At 39.1% G+C, this 22273-nt stretch overlaps 1 protein-coding gene across 2 annotated transcripts in view; it reads left to right on the forward strand.

The window, feature by feature from the left end:
- Positions 1–9490: 9490 nt before the first annotated feature.
- The window catches only part of LOC133656923 (galactosylgalactosylxylosylprotein 3-beta-glucuronosyltransferase 2-like), an 87445-nt gene continuing 74662 nt past the window's right edge, over positions 9491–22273 (forward strand). Inside the window, exon 1 of one of the 2 annotated variants that reach the window (XM_062057784.1) lies at positions 9491–9771. In XM_062057784.1, coding sequence (XP_061913768.1) covers positions 9627–9771 — 145 coding nt within the window. In that variant the 5' untranslated portion in view covers positions 9491–9626. The remainder of the gene's footprint in view (positions 9772–22273) is intronic. The other variant, XM_062057783.1, reaches the window with a different exon arrangement.

A 22273-nucleotide genomic window follows, 5' to 3' on the forward strand; every position in this document is an offset into this window, starting at 1 on the left:
GACAAAGGGCAGCCTTGGCGGAGTCCAACCCTCACTGGAAACGTGTCCGACTTACTGCCGGCAATGCGGACCAAGCTCTGACACTGATTGTACAGGGAGCGGACCGCCACAATCAGACAGTCCGATACCCCATACTCTCTGAGCACTCCCCACAGGACTTCCCAAGGGACACGGTCAAATGCCTTCTCCAAGTCCACAAAGCACATGTAGACTGGTTGGGCAAACTCCCATGCACCCTCAAGGACCTTGCCGAGAGTATAGAGCTGGTCCACAGTTCCACGACCAGGACGAAAACCGCACTGTTCCTCCTGAATCCGAGGTTCGACTATCCGGCGTATATTTTTTTCCACATTTACAAAAACATTTCCCATAAGTGTTAACTTTTTTTTTTTTTATCCATTTACTTAGAATGGAAACTGGGAACATTTACTTTTCACTTTGCAAAGATTTTTTCCACTCTTGCAAAAAAACGTTTCTAAACTGTTTTTTTTTGTGTTACTAAAATACGTAAACAAACTAACCCTTAACCCTAACGTTTTTTGTTATTCACTCACCTTTATGCACTTTTTAACATGCTGACCGTAACCATGTTTTTTATCTGACCAACTTGTTTTGCAGTACCTCATCTTTGTATGCTTTCTTAAATGCTAACCATAAATTTTTTTATGGTAGGACATAGTATACAAAGTATTTAAAGATAGCTAAATACACTGCTAGTTTGACACACGGTACTGTTTATGCAGATTTACACTGCAAGTACATGTTTTGCTATCATATATATATTATTATTGAAAATATATTATGAACCTTGATGTGAAAACACTTACCTGAAAGTAGAGTTTGCATGTGCACATAAATATGTAGCTATACTGGGCCAAATGCTGCCTTGTAGTGATTGCTTTATGACATTAGGAGAACATATCCCTGGACTAGACAGTAGTACAAACACAATGCACTTTAAATTATTCCAATTATTTCCTAATATATGGAAAGGTTGATGAATTATCGATGTTCCTACAAGAAGAATAACAAATAATATTGATTGCTGTAAAGTCCACACATTGAAGCTAAAAGAAAGCCTGATATACTTCTCTTGTAATGTGTCATCAAAAAAGTGTTTGAAAAAGGACTAAAGTGTATTCCTGTCAAAAATGTTAGTGTAAATTGTTTTAAAAATAAAGCATCCATATAACATCAAATTGTTTAAGCCTTTTTAAGTAATAAGATTGTACATTGTGTATTACAAGTGACATGCTGTAATGTAACATGACGCCAAATTAAGTCATCATATATCCAGGAAAATAAAAATAATTAGTTAAAAAGCAAATCACTTTTTATTAACTCTCCAAGACTCTCTCTGTAGGCATAACATTTGCTTTTTCATATTTTCTTGTTAATTACACTTGTAAATGGCCATTCTGATGTACAGTATATGCAAACAGGTAGGTAGATACTGTACAGTAGATCGTTTGCAGTTGTTAAGGTTAAAAAAAGAGAACAAACAAGAAACTATTATCTGCTTGTGTAAAACATACAGTATACATGAAAACAAAAATAGTTTTAGGAATGTATGAGTTTTTAAAAGCTCTATAAAGTCACAATTGACACAATTAAACATTGTAAAATTAAGAAGTTAAGGTTGACTTGCAGCTTTTCAATTCAGTTTGTTGTATATGTTGTTGTTCAATGACGATTAAAGCTTCTAATTCTAATTCCTTAGTATCACTAAGGAGATTAACCCCTGAAATGTGTCAAAAAATACACTTATAATGCAACTTAAAATCATGATATGTATATTAAGCATGTACAAATAATTACAAATAGAGGAAAACTACCAATATTCCTACAATGTAGTGAAATAATATGTTATTATTAAAAAACAACAATAAGTGGATCAGACATTAATGCTATTTTGATATTATATTTGCAATTTAAGTTATCATATGGGCAGCGTAGCTCGGTTGGTAGAGTGGCCATGCCCGCTACCTGAAGGTCCTAGGTTTGATCCCGGCTTCTGCCATCCTAGACACAGCCGTTGTTTCCTTTACCCACCTGCTACCAGTGCCACCCAAGCTGGTTTAAAAATGGAAGTTAGATAATGGGTTTCACTATGTAAAGCGCTTTGGGTCAGTAGAGAAAAGTGATCAAGAAATATAATTCACTTCACTACTTTCATCCATCCATCCATCCATCCATCCATCCATTTTCTACCGCTTATTCCCTTCGGGGTCGCGGGGGGCGCTGGAACCTATCTCAGCTACAATCGGGCGGAAGGGGGTGTACACCCTGGACAAGTCGCCACCTCATCGCAGGGCCAACACAGATAGACAGACAACATTCACACTCACATTCACACACTAGGGCCAATTTAGTGTTGCCAATCAACCTATCCCCAGGTGCATGTCTTTGGAGGTGGGAGGAAGCCGGAGTACCCGGAGGGAACCCACGCAGTCACGGGGAAAACATGCAAACTCCACACAGAAAGATCCCGAGCCCGGGATTGAACTCAGGACTACTCAGGACCTTCGTATTGTGAGGCAGATGCACTAACCCCTCTGTCACCGTGCTACCCTCACTACCTACAACTAAGCTTAAAATTTCTTCTTGGTAGCAATCAATTTGGCTCCATTAAATTATGCAATGGATTCACTTTTTCTTGTCCAGATGTTAAATACAGGGTAAGAATACACTTCCAGGTCAGAGGTGACATTTTTTTTCTCGCGCATGCATACTAGGTCGTGTTGCGCCGGCGGACGGTTGGGGGAGGGGTTCTTAAACGGTGGCATTGTGTATGTGTGGACAAGGATAAGGTTAGGTGGGGTATAGCCTGGATAACCTTCGGCTTAGTGTAGAATATAACCGAAATCTTACTCGTAGGTACAAAATCCATTCTAGCCAAAAACAACAGCTTGTCCGTTACTCTCGGCAATTCCTCCGTCTCACCCTCCTCCCAAGTTAAGAGTCTGGGTGTCATCCTCAACAGCACACTCTCTTTTCAAGCCAACACAAACAGCATTACCCGGTCTGCTTACTTTTATTTACGCAATATTAATCGCCTTCGCCCATCCTTTACCTCACATACTGCTGCCATACTGGTCCATAGCCTTGTCACCTCTCGCTACTACTGTAACTCTCTCCTGTTTGGTCACAAGTCACTTTACAGACTTCAGCTTCTTCAGAACTCTGCTGCCCGGATAATCATCAAACACTGTATCCAACGTAAAATAATTATCCTCAATTTCAAAACAATCCATAACCTTACCCGTCATCCATAAGCTTCCCCGTCATATCTTTCTGACCTGCTCCATGTCACCACGCCCTCACGTTCCCTAATATATTTATGACAAATAAAACCTATGTGGATATGGGTAGTTTCAGTGCCTATTTCGTTCTCAATATGCTGATACGCTGAAGAAATGGGTTCCAACATTAGCACGGCTGACATCATGGCAATGTGAAACGTATGGAGACAGACAAATCACATGATAAAATAATTCCTCATTTGTGTTTGCATATTGTGGACTACATGTACCAAATTACATGACAATCTGAAACGTTTGAAACAATAGCCTATAGGCATACCTTGGTAAAATAGCCCCTCTTTAGGCATACATTAGGCTGCTAAGCATGCTCTACTTATTTTCACCAATATAACTATTGCTAGCGTTGGTTGTAGTTGGTTTTAGTCTTTGTTTTCTGATAGTATGACAATAACCATATGATTGCCATTTGTTGTGATATTGTACGCAGGCATGACGTACTTCTTCCTGAAAATAGCCTAATTTCTGTATAAAATGGGTTGATTAGAGATTTGTTATTGACAAAATGCTTGTCTATTCAGCTATTATGGTCCCAGCACCTCAACCCCTAGTAAGAGGCAGTAGAAGTTTAAGTTCCTTGGAGTAGCCCAGTCCATCGAGCTGGATTCGGCTGCGTATCTGGCAACCTCAGTTAGAGAGAGGAGGAGGGGACTACAGAATGATTGCAGTACCGTTTCTGGCCAGATTATTACAGATGGCTCTTTTAACAAGAAATACAAACTACAAACATAATACAACGATAGCTTACTGAACAATGTCTGCTCTCACTGTTATGATGACTGATAGGATGTTCATATCTTCCCGTTTTGATGAAGAATTAATCATGATCCACACGAAGGTTTAAAAAGGAAAGTTGCTAATTACAGACAGGGTCTGCCCCACTTAAGAACTTTCCATTTTGGTTGATTTTGCTACCGCCAGTGGTAGCTATTTATTGGCTACCACGCAAATTTCCAATAGCTAACATTAGCATTAGCATTTTGATTTTAGCATCGAAAGGCACTTACTAGCATAGCAGGAACAGCGCCAAGGCAGCATCGGTCTGAAATCTCCCGTCTTTGAGCTCACACCATCGAATGAAAGCCGAGCCAATGTTGATTCTCGACTGTCTTTTTATACAAGCCGCTTCCTTTTTATTTGATTTTCATCTCCTTAGACAAAACTTTTCCTTTCTTTGGTTGTTTTGCAGCTTCTGCCATGATAGCAGTATTTGCACGTAAGCGTTCACACCGACTTTCGTCTTTGTAACGAATGGGGAAAGGGGGAGTGACGTATGCCGTAAAGCAAGTCTGCACATTTGTAGTTTTCTGTGTGGCAGAGTTCCTGCCAACCTCCTCAAAGTTGCTAAGTGCAGGTATAAGCGATACAGACCCCCTCAGGCTATGACAGAGGTGTCATTCAACTAGTTGTAAGTCCATGTATCATCCCAAAAGTTTTGAAAACATTTTATGAAGGTTAAAATGTTTTATTTAGTGCTGCTTTAACCACGGATAGTTAGTTACCTGAAAGATTGTTATATAGTCAGTGATCAGGTCAATGCATATCTTCGTGCAAAGATGAGTGAGGAGACTGACTGGTGTGCTCGCTGGCAAATGTCACTCCAAATACATGACAGGACTTTAGCGTGTTTAAAAAATGATGTGCATTCAGTAAAACATTTAAAACACATTTTTATTGGAAAATGTGTTTTAAAAGTTTTAAATATTTTGACACAAATGCAATTTTATTGTCAGAATGTCATATTCATTCTGACAATAAAATTGCATTTGTGTCAAAATATTATTAAGTTCATTCATTGCAAGCAAGTACTTTACTACAATTAACCATGATTAATCAAAATTGTGATTGTGATAATCTCATTAAAAAAATATTAATTTGACTGCACACGATACAATACAATAACCTAAAGAACACAAATTTCACATTGCTGTGTTGTGATATTGCTCGTATCAAGGTTAACATAAGGAGTTAATGAGGGAAGCATGCTAAAATTAATAATATTTTTTTCAAAAGCATAGTCTCATTATTATCTTTTGATATATTTTCCGTTAAACAACCAGACTCTATAACATCATAATGTGTATGCTCAGGTAACCTTCATTCATAATTGAAAACGAAGAAAAAAGCTTAATTTTAGGTTTGTTGTGTAAGATGTTCCTGTGGCAGCAGCAATATCTGCAGATGTTGGCACAAAATGTATTTTCCACATACAACAATAATACACCATCTGTTGAAGTACTGTCAGCTCACAGCTACCCTTGACACCCGTTTTGCCAAGTAATGTCACCTTTATGGGACAGTGGGGATACATAAAACATGTGCAGTGTGGTCTGACACTTCTGTCTCTGCTGAGGGCTCCTTTCACAACTAAAGAGTCTAAGAAAATGGTACTGCTCGGTTCAGATACTACACTATTGAATTTCCACTTTGTGTAGCTGAGGTGGTATGTCTTTGTCAGCTTTGGAAATATAGAGTGTCTCTACAAATAGTGCTATAAAAAACCCAAATCATGATTGTTATTGTTATCATACCACCTCTATTGAATTCAACAAAGAAGTGACCATGCTGTATTATATAGTAAATATTGCATGCTGTTGCAACTCCAAGATATTAGATGACATTATGTTGCTTTAGCCTGGAAGTAGTCTTTGCCATCAAGTTGAAACTGTCAGCCTTGTCTTTTGTAGAGTCCAACAAAGTGTTTAAACTGTAAGTATTGTACTTATTACACAGCAGCTGTTTGATTGTATCTTGCATCTTAGTTGTAGTTTTCATTAGCAAGTTTGGGGGTGTTGAAATTGCTATGTAAAATCGCTAATGCTCATCGGTAGCATGTTTAAAGCATAGTCAATGTAAATTAGCGCAGGGGTCAGCAACATTTTGCATCAAAAGAGCCATTTGGGCCTGTCTCCACCAAATTAAAACCCACTTGAAGTTGACAAAACGTATTTGATTACAATATTGCTACATAAAGTTTCCTTTAACGTATTGTCACATTACGTTCCTGTCCCTCCCCCCGTATTTTGCATGTTATTTTGTTACTGGTTTCTTTTCTAGTTTTTCCCTACAGTTTCCCTAGGTAAATACCCACACCTGTCGCCACCTGACAATTAGTCAAGATCCAACTCAGCTAGATTTTAGTTTTATGATCTGTTGTGTTGTTACCAGTGTTAGGCAAATTACTTTGACAAATCAATTAATTATAGTCAATAAAGGGATTGAATGTGCTTTGGTGGCTGTATCTCTCCTCCACAAACAGAGTATTGTGGTATTGCATGATCATTGAATTGTTGTTAATAATTCCCCGTAGTTGTATGTGTGTGTTAGTAACACCGTTGTTATGGCAGGGCATTATGCCTAACACTGGTTGTCACACATCTCCTTTTCTTCCATGTTTCTCCTTTTTATAGATAGATAGATAGATAGATAGATAGATAGATAGATAGACAGATAGATAGATAGATAGATAGATAGATAGACAGATAGATAGATAGATAGATAGATAGATAGATAGATAGATAGATAGATAGATAGATAGATAGATAGATAGATAGATAGATAGATAGATAGATAGATAGATAGATAGATAGATAGATAGATAGATAGATAGATAGATAGATAGACAGATAGATAGATAGTACTTTATTGATTCTTTCAGGAGAGTTCCCTCAGGAAAATTACAATTCCAGCAACAGTGTACAGAATTGAGATCAAATTTAAAAAGTATAAAGTAAATAGTGGGGGTATAAATGGAAATAAAATAGAAAATATTACAAAAACAATAAAAATAAAAAGCATCAATAAGAATAAAAATATAACAGTAAAAATAAGAATATAATAAGAGAAACTATGCAGTAGTGACCATGTTATGAAAATGTATTGCATCCCCTATCATCCAAAAGTGCAATTCACCTTTAAGGCAAATTGTGTCTTGCCCCTCCAAAACATGTCGTGTAGTGTGACGTACGCCTAAAAAAAAGTCTAACATTGCGTAAACAAGGCTGTAATTGGTTGGCTTTCAGTACTTGTCCTATGTTGATGCCATGAAGCACACTGCCCACCTTTGCAAGAATGCCTTATTTGCTTGCAAAAAAAGTATTTTAACACAGCACCAGTTCCAATCGAACTCAATACCTCTCCAGTTAGTATTGTTTATTAGTAGCAAAGAAAGCTAACAAGCTAAATCCTGACAAGTTAAGTGTCATGGTTTCTCACCAGAAAACACTGGCCCTGGAATTGAAGGGCATAACTTTGAAAGACTCATGATACTGTCTTATAATAATAATAATAATAATAATGGATTAGATTTATATTGTGCTTTCAAAGCGCAGAGAAGTGAGAACCCATCATTCATTCACACCTGGTGGTGGTAAGCTACTTTCGTTGCCACAGCTGCCCTGGGGTAGATTGACGGAAGCGTGGCTGCCAGTTTGCGCCTACGGCCCCTCCGACCACCACCCATCATTCATCATTCATTCACCAGTGTGAGCGGCACTGGGGGCAAAGGTGAAGTGTCATGCCCAAGGACACAACGGCAGCGATTTGGATGGTAAGAGGCGGGGAGCGAACCTGCAACCCACTACGCTATGCCGCCCCTTGTGGAGGAGTGTAGTGACTACAGTACACAAGCTAGTTAAACTATTTGGAGCCACAACAAAGGTGTTCAAGAACCTTACTGTATTTTTTAGCGCCTTCTTCTTGCTTTGTTGGCACTGAAAATTTAAACATGACTTAGAGGCAGTCCGACTGACTCTTCTCTGAGTGTTTGATTGCTTGTTTCCTGGCCAAGTGCTTGAGCCGTTGCCAGTTCTCAACCATACAACATTATTATACGTGGATCAATGCCCAGTAGTACCAACAGGCTTTGGTCGGTACATACAACGGTACCGAATCTGGTACCCATCTGTATTTTGGACACTGCTGAATCCCACTGGAAATGTAATCAAAGGTCAATCTATTCTGTGCTTGGAGGTTCTGTACTCAAAGCAGAGGCTCATCAGCAGTCAAAGCAGAACTTCACCATTAAGCCAAAAAGACCTTTGCTTCAAGATGATCTGGGACCGAGTGCACGCCTCGCTTTCTTCTTCTGTTTCTGAGTCTTCTCTGATTGTAAAGTCTTTGGAGAATGACCTGAGAGAGAAGACCAGGCATCAGCTACATGGAAACCAGTTAAGGACATTTTAGTTTAAGTGAGAAGAGAGGAAGAGCTTCAAAGCAGTTGTCATCTTTGGGACTTGGGGGATGAGGTGCCTTGGTAGGACACTGGTGTTCGGGAGAAGTGCAAGGTGCAGTAGGGGAGATAAATATTTAATGTGCTTACTCGACCTCATTTACAAAGACATGGCCAGCCTATAATTGGTATGGTTACGTTATAAAATGTCAACCAAAAACTGATTAAAAGCTATAAAATTGTTTGTTCTTGAGTCACTGTTACAAAGTGCACTTAAAACATTGATACCAAATCCTTAAAATTACAAGCTGAAGCAATGTTATCCAAAAAATAAATCACAAAAATAAATGTTAAAAGTTTTGCAAAACTTTTTGAAATAGCTACTGTGAAATCAGGCAATTAAGGCCCCAACAATCACAAACAAATACTTTCAAATCCTGAAAGGACTGAGTTGGATACACAGTGGTCGTACTGCAGGAAACCGAAGCGTAAGTTCCTTCTACATATTCACTGAGTGAGAGCGAATATAGAACTCTGTGTGATATTTGGATGCAACAATGCAACGCTACTGACTGATGGGTTTTGCTGTTCTGTTTTGTCATGTGCGCCTGGCTGGAGGCTATTTGTGTTAGAGAGTAGCGGTGGGTGGCCAGGATTGGAAAATAGAATAAGACACACATACACATAATCACAGTAGGATGGGCTTCATGCTTTTTGTGTGCGTGTGCGTGTGCGCGTGTGTGTGTGTGTGTGTGTGTGTGTGTGTGTGTGTGTGTGTGTGTGTGTGTGTGTGTGTGTGTGTGTGTTAGATAAGCCTGAGCTTTGTTCAAGCTGGCAGAAGCAAACAGAATGCAGCTCTCATATAGGTTCCCTACGCTGGTCACAACTTTAGGGACACTTGCACAAGCGCTACATCATAAAGTCTGCCTGAATTACCTGTAGTCAGCATGATGCTGCGGCATGAAAAGGAAAGTAAGCATGCTGTATGTAAGTACGGTATTGGGCATGTCAAGTTATTAGTTAGTGGTGTCATCCTGTTGTACTGTGCATTGCCAATAAAACCTCTCTAATCTGTTCTAATAAAAGATACACAATAGTTAAACATATCCCATTCTTTGCATTATTTTTCTTTCTAGATGCGAAACACTCGAGGCGTGTCTGTGTGGCCGGTGGGGTTTGTTGGTGGCAGAGCATATGAGCGCCCACTAGTGTCAGGGGGCAAAGTTGTGGGCTGGTACACCGGCTGGAGACCGGATCGACCTTTTGCTACTGACATGGCAGGTAAGAAGCTATGTGGATACAATGCCATGGTTATTTGTTTTTAACATTTTTTATGATCTCAATAGTTTTATGGGATATTCGATCATTTCCTCTCATTTATTATCTTCAGAATCAGTTAAATGCTATAGCTCGAGTTCATACATTAAAGCAGAGGTCCCCAACCTTTAATATTATTTAATGTTGATGTGTGGCCCCATCGCAAATGACAGATATTATACTATGTTCCGTAAATTCCCTTTTACCTTGGTTGGTTGGTTTAAGTTTATTTCGAACATGAATGCAGTTTCAACATGATATTGCACAAGTTTTCCATTTCTCATGTTTGAAAAGGATGAGGAAGAAGCACAGCTGACTTAATCTTACCCCTTTTCCACTTCATAGCACTTTCTTACACATATATGTTCACTTCCTGTTTTCAATTTGTAGCACAGTTATATCAATGTTTTCTGAATACAAACGTACAACATATATATATCAATAACTAACGTTGGAATTAGTTATTGATATCCAACCGCCATTTGCAACAAAATAATAATAATGCATTAAAATTATTATACAACATACATACTGTGTTCTATGCTTTGATTGTCAATAGGCTGCATGTTGAGTGTTAAGTCAACATTACTGTTGAACTATCAATTTTAACTCTTTTTAGCTCAGTTAACTTTTACCTTAGTACTTTCTGTCTGGTCTAATTGATTAAGAGTTAATAATGGTAGCACTAGCCAATGAGCTGTCAACTCTTTGTCCAGCTCTGCTCTTAATGTGTCGACAAGAGGGGTTTTACACATCAAATTTCCACACAGCCACACTCGCTGTTACACTCAGAACATAGATAAATCAAGTGGAACATCCAAAACTGATTCAATCAAATTTGTGCTTTCATGTGTTGAGTCTATGACTTTGTTCCAGACACAAACATTGCCTTTATTGAAGTTGTATTAATTGTGCAGGCAAATTCTACGTAATATTTTGGTTGTAAAAAGTAATAACATTGTACGGTAAAACCAATGATGGGCAGTAACAAGCTACATGTAGCTAAGCTACATAGCTTAACTACATTTCCCACTTTTTTAACGAGTAACTTTTCCTGTCTTAGCTACTTTTCGACCCATTTATGCTGTAGCTAGGTCGCTTACATCAAAGCTACAAGCTACAAAGAAGTAAAATGGACTGCGAATCCAGGTCAAAAAAATATGGAGAAAATACAATGCCCTAGGGGAATGACAACATCCACATTACAGACTGGCCAATCAGAGTCAAGATAAGGCGGGTCATCGAAACTAGTAAGCAAAATCATAACAGACATGCAATCATGGCACATGACGACGAGGGCGTCGGAAACAGAAGGACGCTTCAAGCTGTCGAATAAAAAAAAACATACTTGAGAATGACACAAATGAGGGATTCTCTCCCACAGATTAGATGTTTCCTTTATTGATGAAGATGACGTGCAGGAAACCAACAATAATGCGTGTCCTTGGCCATATTTAGAAAAATGTATGTGTTTAGAGAAAACAATGCCCAAAACCTCAGTTTTTAGTTGTTTACTCTGTAAACCAAAATCATTACTGCTCTCTTCATCTACAAATGTTTGTAAAACGTGGAACACAAATTTAGGAACACACATTAAGGTGAGTTGAGTTCATGAAAAGTGCACATAACCATTACCAACTGTTCCCAAACAACACACAAGTCATTTTTTCTTTTGTCAAGATATAGATAGATGCTCTTTTTTTGCTTAAGGCAGAGAAAATGGATAACATTATAGGGGTGGGCCAAAGAAAAAGCAAACCAAAATAAATAGAGGTAGTTGTAGGATGTCCTCAGCTAAATGACAGATAGTTAATAGTAATGGACCCTTATTGGGTCCATTTGTACACGCTCAGTTACATTAACAGTGATATTATACATGTGGGCCCTTAGATATAAATGCAGTTAAATGTAGCTTTGCTCTAGCAAGCTACTTTTGCCGTATAGCTTGTAGTGTAGCTTGCTATAATTCTCCGGGGGTAGCCTACCCTGTAACTTAGCTACATTTGAGAGTAACTTATAGCTTAGCTTTCTACATTTTCCAAGTAGCTTGCCCATCACTGAATAAAACAAAAAGAAAGTAACAGTGGAGTGGGAACAGGACAATATTTGCACAGGATTGCAGTCATCTTATTCTTTGGGTGCTAAGTCGTTCTCATACAATAGTGATCCTCCTCTATCTTTATAGGTTTGATGAAAATTCTACCCTTAACTTGGTCGAACTGCATATTGTTAGCTTTAGAGTTTTCCCTGTAATTTACTATCTAGTAAGTCCTCCGACCCATTAACATGTCAAATCATGACAGTACCTTTGACCACACTAATAATGTCTGGAATATTGGCTAATTTTATCTCGGCCAAAGACTTTGTCATCAGTGTGGTCTGCAGAACAAGATCATTATCAACCAGACCCTTTGTGTGTGGACAGAGTCATTTATGTATTCATTAGGTCACATACAGGCGCTCTCCAAGGTTGTCCCGAGCAACATGGTTGTTTTGGTTGACAGCTGAATGCCAACGTTGATTGATTTGATTGATTGTCAAAGTAAAGGCATGCAATTAATCACAGCAAATTATTGCTTTTTAATAATGTTTAAACGCAGATTAATTTTGATCGCACATGCTTTTTCACCTTAACGATGGATGGTTACCTGAAATGCGGTACAGTTGCTACACGGTCAGTGATTGATGCAAACATCAGTGCAAAGATGAGTGAGGATACTCCGATTAATCTATCGATTAGTTTGTTCGAAGAATCGAGTAAGCGGGTAGAACACACTTTATAGCCTCAATTGTAAGCCTCATCTGTGGTCACCTCATAACCTCAGAGCAGAGAGGAAAAGAGATGGCAGATTAACTGGTCTAAAAGGGGCGGGGGGTCTTTTTAAAGGCTAGAGTATACAAATGAGTTTTAAGATGGGACTTAAATGCTTCTACTGAGGTTGCATCTCTAACTGTTACCGGTAGGTCATTCCAGAATACTGGAGCCCGAATAGAAAACCCTCTATAGCCCACAGACTTTTTTGGGGCTCCGGGAATCACTAATAAGCCGGAGTTCTTTGAACACAGATTTCTGTCCAGTACATATGGTACAATACAATCAGCAAGATAGGATGGAGCTAGACCGTTAAGTATTTTATACGTACAGTAAGTAGTAAAACCTTACATTTGCATCTCAAGTGCACAGGAAGCCAGTGCAGGTGAGCCAGTATAGGCGTAATATGATCAAACTTTCTTGTTCTTGTCAAAAGTCTAGCAGCCGCATTTTGTACCAACTGTAATCTTTTAATGGTAGACATAGGGAGACCCGAAAATATTACGTTACAGTAATCGAGACGAGACGAAACGAACGCATGAATAATTATCTCAGTGTCGCTAGTGGACAAAATGGAACACATTTTAGCGATATTACGGAGATGAAAGAAGGCTGTTTTAGTAACACTCTTAATTTGTGACTAAAATGAAAGAGTTGGGTCGAAGATATTACCGAGATTCTTTCACTATCAAAGGCATCTTTGGACTGCTGGGAGTGAGCATTTGCTGTTTGGTCAAACTCAGATAAAACAGCCACTGCAGATTCTGGAGGTTAGTTGTACCATAATATATATTGTAAACATTAAATGCTATGTTTCATGGAAAATTTGATGTAGAACCAACCTATTCTCAGATAAAATCTAAATGGGCATCTTAATATCATAGTGAACAGCTTTGTTTTCCCAGACAAAACATTTAAAAAAAACAATTTTTTTTATAGCATTCAAAAGTCAGTGTAAACTGTGCACAGTTCTAAATAGTCTGTTTTATTTTGTTGTTCTTGGCTATTATAGTGTATTTTATGTTATATTGTTATGAAAACAAATAACAACAAATCTTTGAACAATTAACTTTTTTGTATTTAGGCTATGTAGAAGAACATGCACTAATAAAAACATTTTCCAAGACCACATTTAACACGTCATGATAATGTAACTGACCTTCGTCAGATTCTCATAATTAGTAAAGCAACTCTTTTCTGATGTCGGAATTGTACTGTTTGGGGGGTATTCCAAACCTGCTGGAGTTTGCTCGCGCTCAGCTAATTTCGATGAAGAAGAACCATGGGAAGAAGTTGGAGTTTTCCGACTAATTTTGTGGTGTGAATGCATCATGGCAGAGCCAAGTGTGTGTGCCTTTTGACGTAAATGAAAGAGAGTGAGCGGTTGCTGTCAATACGACATGTAGGTTGTCTGTTTTGGTATGATTACAGCAGAAGGGTACCCGTTTTGCTGGATAATAGTTTAGTGTGGTTATGGCCGACAGTCAGGGACATGCACATGATTATAGAGGGGCAGGGGCTCAAAGTCAGAAAAAGGCAGGACATTTTTTTTTGGTTCTTTGCACAATATGGAAATTAATGTAAAATTAAATTTGCTAATAGGAAGCTAACTACTTATCTGTGTGTCCTTTGTAGGTAAAAGTGATTGCCATTTATTTTGTGTCAACAAATTATTGTCATAATGAGTTAATTCACATTATCATAGGCTTGGAAGACATGAAAAGCAACAAAACACTGGTTTATTATTAGGCTATTTATTGTTAAAGATAAGCACTTTAATATTGAACATTGAACAGTGCAACATGAACTTTGAAAAAAAATACACAAATAAATACCCAAATGGAAAAAACTTCAATGTGAAAATCTGTCCTTCTTCCCTTAATTTGATGAAAACACCATCAAGTTGTATCTTATGGTATTTCTCACTTTCTCATGTGATCCGCCGTAAACACAGTGCATTTTATTTGGAAAATTAACCCGGTGTTTTATTTTGTATTTTGTACACTACTTCCTGTCCCGCACGATCCGCTCTGCTCTGTGCGGAATTGATATGCCGTGCTCAATTGATGCGCCGTGCTCCGACGTCCGGCAAAAAGAGAAGCTGACACATTGAATAATAGAATAATACAGCTTTTTTTAAAAATATTACCCATATTAGATGCTGAATAAGTGGACGGCGACTAGACAATAACTCACAGGTTCAAGTTGCTCCACTATCACGTCTCCTCAGGGGCACAGTTGGCTCTCTCTCCTCTCACTTACTCACTCACTCGCCCTCTCTCTCTCTCTCTGGCGGAAGCGGCAGGCTCAAACAACCCGGTATTACAAGAAAACGTGGAGTTTTTGTACCGCTGTTTTTTTGTTTGTTTTTTTTTACATCCCTGACAGGAATTTATTAATGTTGTTTAAAAAAAACAAAAAAAACCACACACACAGGCAGAGGGCACATTTTAAGACGAGGCAAAAAAGGGCAGGGGCTCAAGCACCCATAGGGCCCTATGGGTGCACGTGCCTGCCGACAGTAATCAATTTTGCTCAATAAAATTATTGTTAGTGATCCTTAAAACATCTTGGTCTATTGTGACCACTTCTTGAAAATGGTACAGAATAAAGTACTGAACTAGAGTACTAAAACATTTTGACAGATTTTTGAGTGCTCTGTAATGTTCTATATTCTCAATGAAACATCAAAGTTATGGGTTTGGGTTGCTAGTGACATTTATTAAACAGGCGGCATCAACCTGCAGTCCACAGGTATCTCTTATGTATGACTGCCATCTACTGGTCACATGAATTATTACACCATGTAACAAATAACATTACTTAGAGGTCATTAAGCGCACTGTTGATTTTTGAGAAAATGAAAGGATTTTCAGTGCGCCTTATTGTCTGAAAAATATGGCAGTTACACTCATTAAAAAATTAATTAAAAACAATTTAAGTAAAACATTTAAAACAATGTTCCTGTATGTTTTTTTGAGAGTAAAATTACATTTTTGTCAAACTATTGAGGTATTTTTCAAAGTTAATTCAAACTATGTAAACATATAATTTACTCTGATTAATCACAATTAATTGAAATTCAGAAGTGTGTTTAATCTGATTTTAAAAATTAATTATTTAAAAAAAACACCACTTTGTTCATTGTAAAACAAGGTTATGTCAATCTCTGGCTATAAGATAATGCCAGTGAGTAAGAACAGATGTTTTGGTTGGATCTTAAGAGGTTTATTGTGACATTATCTACACCATATAATGGCGGTGATCAGTGGTGTGTCCAGCTGTAACTGCTAGAGCAGTTTACCACGGTTACCACCACCAAGTATGGGGTGAATCTTCTTGCAAGACAATTGCTGACATTAAACAATATTGCAAAGTATTGCGGTATTACGATAAGTCAAACAACTTGCAACAATAATTGGCGCAAAATACTTATACAGTATGTCAACTTTCCTCTTTAATACAGTAAAAGTATAACATTCATAAACCTTTATTTAAATTTAAACAGACGAACTCCTCATTCAAATACACACTTTACGTTGCTGGCAATAAAATAATTTAAAAATATTACACAGTGTGCCTTAAAAGTCTTTGGCAAAAACAAATACATGAATTAGACTGAGTAGAACTAGAATCACGGTGGAATAACAAAGGATGGTGGGACTGATGTAACATTCAAAACAGATGAATATACCTGTTCTTGTGTTGGCAGGCAAACACTTTAATAAAATCATCCATGTTCAAGTCATTAGCTCTTTTGGACTCAATGCTTAGGATACCTACATGGCTAAGCCTCGTGTCAACCATAGTTGTACGTAAATGAAAAGCTCCGTTCACGCAGCACTGCTTACAGGAAGGCCTAAAGATATTTTACAAAAATCAAAACAGTTCATGGAACACTTCCTGATAAGGTTCTAAAAACACAGTCAAAGCCACAATGCTCTAACAGAAAATCCTACATCAAATTCAAAAGCTAAATATCACAGTTAATGCTAAAGATGCTTGTGTAAAAAAATATATTGTAGCTAAATGACTTACGTTCAGTCAGTGAAGGACCATGGATGTCAGGAACCTGGCTGCTCATCATCAGTCATCATCAATCAAAAAACAATGCCAGCCACTTGGATATGTGCGTGTCGATTAAGATTGCCCACCCATATCTGCGCCGCTACGCACCAAATACATTTGCCCGCCACCCGAATTATGGCCGTGCCGAATCCAACTATAAAGATTACCCATCAATATGTGCGCACAATGCGCATCGGATAACATTGCCCGCCACCTGAATATGTGCGCGCCGGCCGAATCCGACGATTAAGATTGCCCGCCAATAAGAGCACGCTGGATAAGATTGCCCGCCACTACAATATGAAGTATAAATGATAAAACATTGAGTATTAATTCCTACCTTGTTTACTTCCCTGACAATCTCCAGGCTCGTAAGTTTCTAAATCAATCAGAAATATCCCTCTGTACATCCATTTTCTATCGATGACCCCATTGTCCCTCAAACAACTAAAATGCGTCACAGAGTGTTTTGCATATATTACCCATCAGGCCTAGAGAAAGGGTTATATGGGTGTATTTTTTAATTATCTTACTGTCTTAGTACAATTAGACATGTTTCATGATGTCCATCTAGTTCAAGGGGAACGTTGTGTGTTGTTGTATTTGGTGTGGAACTAATGCATTGGGTGGTAAACTTTGCTCCCCTATACATTGAATCATGTTTTAAAAATAAACTTGGGACAACTCGTGCACTGTTAATTGGGGTCCTTAAACTGATATAAGCAATTATTTGGTGTACCAAATAATTCCCTGTTTGGCGTCCAAACAGAGACCCAAATCTCAAACCTCCCCAGTCTCCTGACTGTGTGGCCTACATGCTAACCAGTAGGCCACCGTGCGATGATAACAAACAATCAATTAATTTTACTCTGATGTTGTGCATACAGACAAATTATGTGAACTCTCTGACAGGGGCTGCTAAAAACAAAGTACAATTCTACCAACATAATGACAGCAGCTACTCAAAATGGTTTTGTTGTTTCCATGCTAATTTACCAAACCACTTATGGGCTAAATTAAATGTGTGCAGTTGTTTTTGACTCTGGAATGCATTATTTGGATTTAAATATATAATCTAAAATGTTTTTAGAATACATTCTTAGATTTTGTTGGGATTTTTTTGGGGATTTTGAACTTCATCATCATGCCAATCACTTTCTGTTGTTAACAACATTACTATTATTAATATTTAAATTAATATTTCATAATGTACACACAGCTGTTCGCACTGTGGCCGACTGCACGTGCGCTCACATTATCTCACACATGCACAAATCTGCCCCTGGCATTATTAATTAAACCTTCATAACAACAGATACCTTTTTTTTCATTCTTTGACCTCTCTTGCTTCACCACAAGCAGCATTCAATCTTTCCTTCCACATCCTTTTTAGTTCCTTTTTGCACGTTCATAAACATACACAACACTATAAAAATCATCATTACATTTACAGTACATGGATAATTATGGCGTGCTTAGATTCACTGCAGCGCTGGGAATGACAATGGGGTGAATGCAGTGAGTGCCAGTGCTCGTCCTAATACACTGCTGCATTGTTATCACTGAACTAAAGCTGCACATCCGCAAGGCAACCCCATTGAGGTGTACACAATAGGTCCTGGAGCATGTTTGTGTGAAACATTGTTCACCTTTCAACGTGGTCCTGTGTAATTATGCATATGAGCACACGCACACACACACTCAACTTCAACGAGGATCTATTTAGAAAGACACGCAAGCACACACCTGCTACTGATGCAATCAGACGTGTGTACACGTTTCGGGGAACTGACAAGCACGCGATTGTCTAAGATCACACGGCAGCAGTAACGCTGTAAAACGGGGCGACCTGTGCACACACAGCAAACACCAAAACACAGACCCCGGTGCCGACACTCGAGTGGTACTTGCTGCCTGAGAAGTGGTCCCTGAGAAGGCAACATGAAAGCATTTAACCCTGAGCGACCTCACCGTTTAGATGCTGCTCCCGAGGCGGTGAGATGTGAGGAGGAGGAGGATGGAGACTATCTGCAAGAGCAGTTAGAACATCTTCTCTCACATAACAATGCTGTAGTCTCATCTAGCCATGTATTAAACTACTAAATACTTTGCTAGAACATCTCTAGGTTTGGCTGTGTTCTCTAATGCGCCCCCAACCACCAGTCCGGAGACCATTTTTGATACAAGGTCGAACAAAAACATAATTTATAAATTACCTATTTTCTCTGACTTAATTTTGGCCTGTCTCACTAAACACACCAATAACCTTGTTCGTAGAAGTATAATGAAATTCATGATAGGAAGTCGTCATTTGTTATGTCTTTGTTACATGGGACAATGCACCTTAATGAACAAATACAATTAAAATGTGCCAGATTGTAGCCAAAGACTTATTTCCCCGGCAGGTTGATGATACAGTATATATGACAAGGTCCATAAAAAGTTAAATTAGACAGCACCAACATCAGACATAAACAGTACAATAAAACACACAGGCTCAGATATAATGATAGACATAAAATAAAATGGAGACCCATATAAAACAGTCGGTTGCTGCATGACCTCAGCTTAGGAACAGGTCAAGAATAAAGTCACCATTGTGGTTAACGTGCATAAGGCAGATGGAGAAGTGCTATAGTGCTAAAGTGCAAGGGTGCTAAATCTTTGCATATAACAAATGTGCTAAAGGAAGAAAATACACGTCTCCCTTGGCCTAGTAAGGTAAAGTGTTGCTATTATTGCACAAGTAGTTAGCATTAACAGGTGTGTTTACACGTAGAAAATTGCACACAAAAAAACAATCTACTACTTTAATCAATTATTATCTGATACTAAAAGGTAATATGGTGGCTCGGCTTTTGTATCGTCTGATTCGCTTTTCAATGAAAATGTGTTCCAAAATTTGCTCCGAGTTATATGACGTTAAAAGCCACATTAAAAAGTGATTTCACAAATCACAATCCTGCAAATACTTGATTATATCTTCTCATAGGACAAACACTGAATAAATCACTTTGATACAATGTGAAGTAGTCAATGTACAGCTGGTAAAACAGCATGAGTGTACTTAGGGTAAAGGTGATGAACTCGCCATTGCCAAGCATGTCACCAGACCAAAATCATTTTGAGCATCTGTGGGGCATCTTCAATGGAAAGGTGGCAAGGGGTAACATCCACCAGCTCTGTGATGTCGTCACGGATGAGTGGAAGAGGATTACAGAGATAACCTGTGAAGCTCCAGTCAACTCCATGCCCAAGAGAGTTAAGGCAGTGCTGGAAAAGAATAATAGTCACAGTAAATATTGACACTATAGACACAATTTGAGCATTTTTGCTTAGAGGATGTACTCATAGGTTGGTATCCTGTACTCCAGAGTACCATCAGAATTTAGCAGTCTGACAGCTTCCAGATAAAAGCTCTTCCTCAGTCTAGTGGTCCTACTCCGGAGATAGGGTTTGCTGGTGTGTGTGTGGGTAGGTGGGTTCCTCTGTGATGCAGAGAGCCCTCTTTCTGCATCTGCTGACAAAGATGTCTGTGGCGGTGGGAAGACTGCTCCCCCCGATCTTAGCAGCTTTCACCAGTCTCTGCAGTGCCATCTTTTCTTTAGCCATGCAGATGCTGTGCCACACTGTTAAGCCGATGCTAAGTCTCTCCACCACATATCTGTAGAAACCTCTAAGGATGGGGCACCCTAGTCCAGAACAGCACAGATTCCTGGGAAAGTAGAGACGCTGGTGTTCCTTCTTAAAGGCCTACTGAAATGAGATTTTCTTATTTAAACGGGGATAGCAGGTCCATTCTATCTGTCATACTTGATCATTTCGCGATATTGCCATATTTTTGCTGAAAGGATTTAGTAGAGAATATCGACGATAAAGTTCGCAACTTTTGGTCGCTGATAAAAAAGCCTTGCCTATACCGGAAGTAGCGTGACGTCACAGGTTGTGGAGCTCCTCACATCTGCACATTGTTTACAATCATGGCCACAAGCAGCGAGAGCGATTCGGACCGAGAAAGCGACGATTTCCCCATTAATTTGAGCGAGGATGAAAGATTTGTGGATGAGGAAAGTGAGAGTGAAGGACTAGAGGGCAGTGGAAGCGATTCAGATAGGGAAGATGCTGTGAGAGGCGGGTGGGACCTGATATTCAGCTGGGAATGACTAAAACAGTAAATAAACACAAGACATATATATACTCTATTAGCCACAACACAACAAGGCTTATATTTAATATGCCAAAAATTAATCCCACATAACAAACACCTCCCCCCTCCCGTCCATATAACCCGCCAATACAAACCAAACACCCGCACAACTCACTCAATCCCACAGCCCAAAGTACCATTCACCTCCCCAAAGTTCATACAGCACATATATTTCCCCAAAGTTATGTACGTGACATGCACATAGCGGCACGCACGTACGGGCAAGCGATCAAATGTTTGGAAGCCACAGCTGCGTACTCACGGTACCGCATATCCAACTCAAAGTCCTCCTGGTAGGAGTCTCTGTTGTCCCAGTTCCTCACAGGCCAATGTGTATCCAACTCAAAGTCCTCCTGGTAAGAGTCTATGTTGTCCCAGTTCTCCACAGGCCAATGGTAAAGCTTGACTGTCATCGTTCGGGAATGTAAACAATGAAACACTACTACGTCGTAGCCGCTACGTGTTTGTGTTGCTGTAGCCGGCCGCTAATACACCGCTTCCCACCTACAGCTTTCTTCTTTGCTATCTCCATTGTTCATTAAACAAATTGCAAAAGATTCACCAACACAGATGTCCAGAATACTGTGGAATTTTGCGATGAAAACAGACAACTTAATAGCTGGCCACAATGGTGTCCCAAAATGTCCGCTATAATCCGTGACGTCACGCGCAAACGTCATCATACCGAGACGTTTTCAGCAGGATATTTTGCGGGAAATTTAAAATTGCACTTTACTAATCTAACCCGGCCGTATTGGCATGTGTTGCAATGTTAAGATTTCATCATTGATATATAAACTATCAGACTGCGTGGTCGGTAGTAGTGGGTTTCAGTAGGCCTTTAAGCAAACAAAAAGTGTTGTAGCTCCAGGTGAGGTCCTTGGACAGATTAACTCTAAGATACATGAAGCTGGAGATCACATACACATCTGCTGGTGTCTGACCTTCCTAAAGTCCACCATCGAGGTAAATTGATGCTAAGGTTGCTGCTTTTGCACCAATCCACCAGATGTTCTACCTCCTTCCTGTCTGGGGTGCGTCCCACTACTACTGTAGTGGGACGCACCCCACAATATAACAGCTGGGGTGTTTAGCACTGCAGTCATAAGTCAATTTTGTATTCGTAGGAGTGACTATTGAAAGATGTTTTGATGATGAGCAATTGACACTAAAACGTGTGACAGCCAACCCTTATTTTTTCCTACCACATAAAATGTGTGTAGATTTTTCCTGGGTGGGAATGAGGAAACAGAATGTACAGAGTGGATATGTTTGTGACAGCTGACCTGGCTTTAAAACTGACAACACATTGGTCTATGTGGGGATGATGACAAGCTGGAAATATTTGCATGGCCACACTTTTGTCTGTAAGATGCATG

The sequence above is a fragment of the Entelurus aequoreus genome, linkage group LG09 (assembly GCF_033978785.1).
Source record: "Entelurus aequoreus isolate RoL-2023_Sb linkage group LG09, RoL_Eaeq_v1.1, whole genome shotgun sequence".
NCBI classification, from domain to species: domain Eukaryota; kingdom Metazoa; phylum Chordata; class Actinopteri; order Syngnathiformes; family Syngnathidae; genus Entelurus; species Entelurus aequoreus.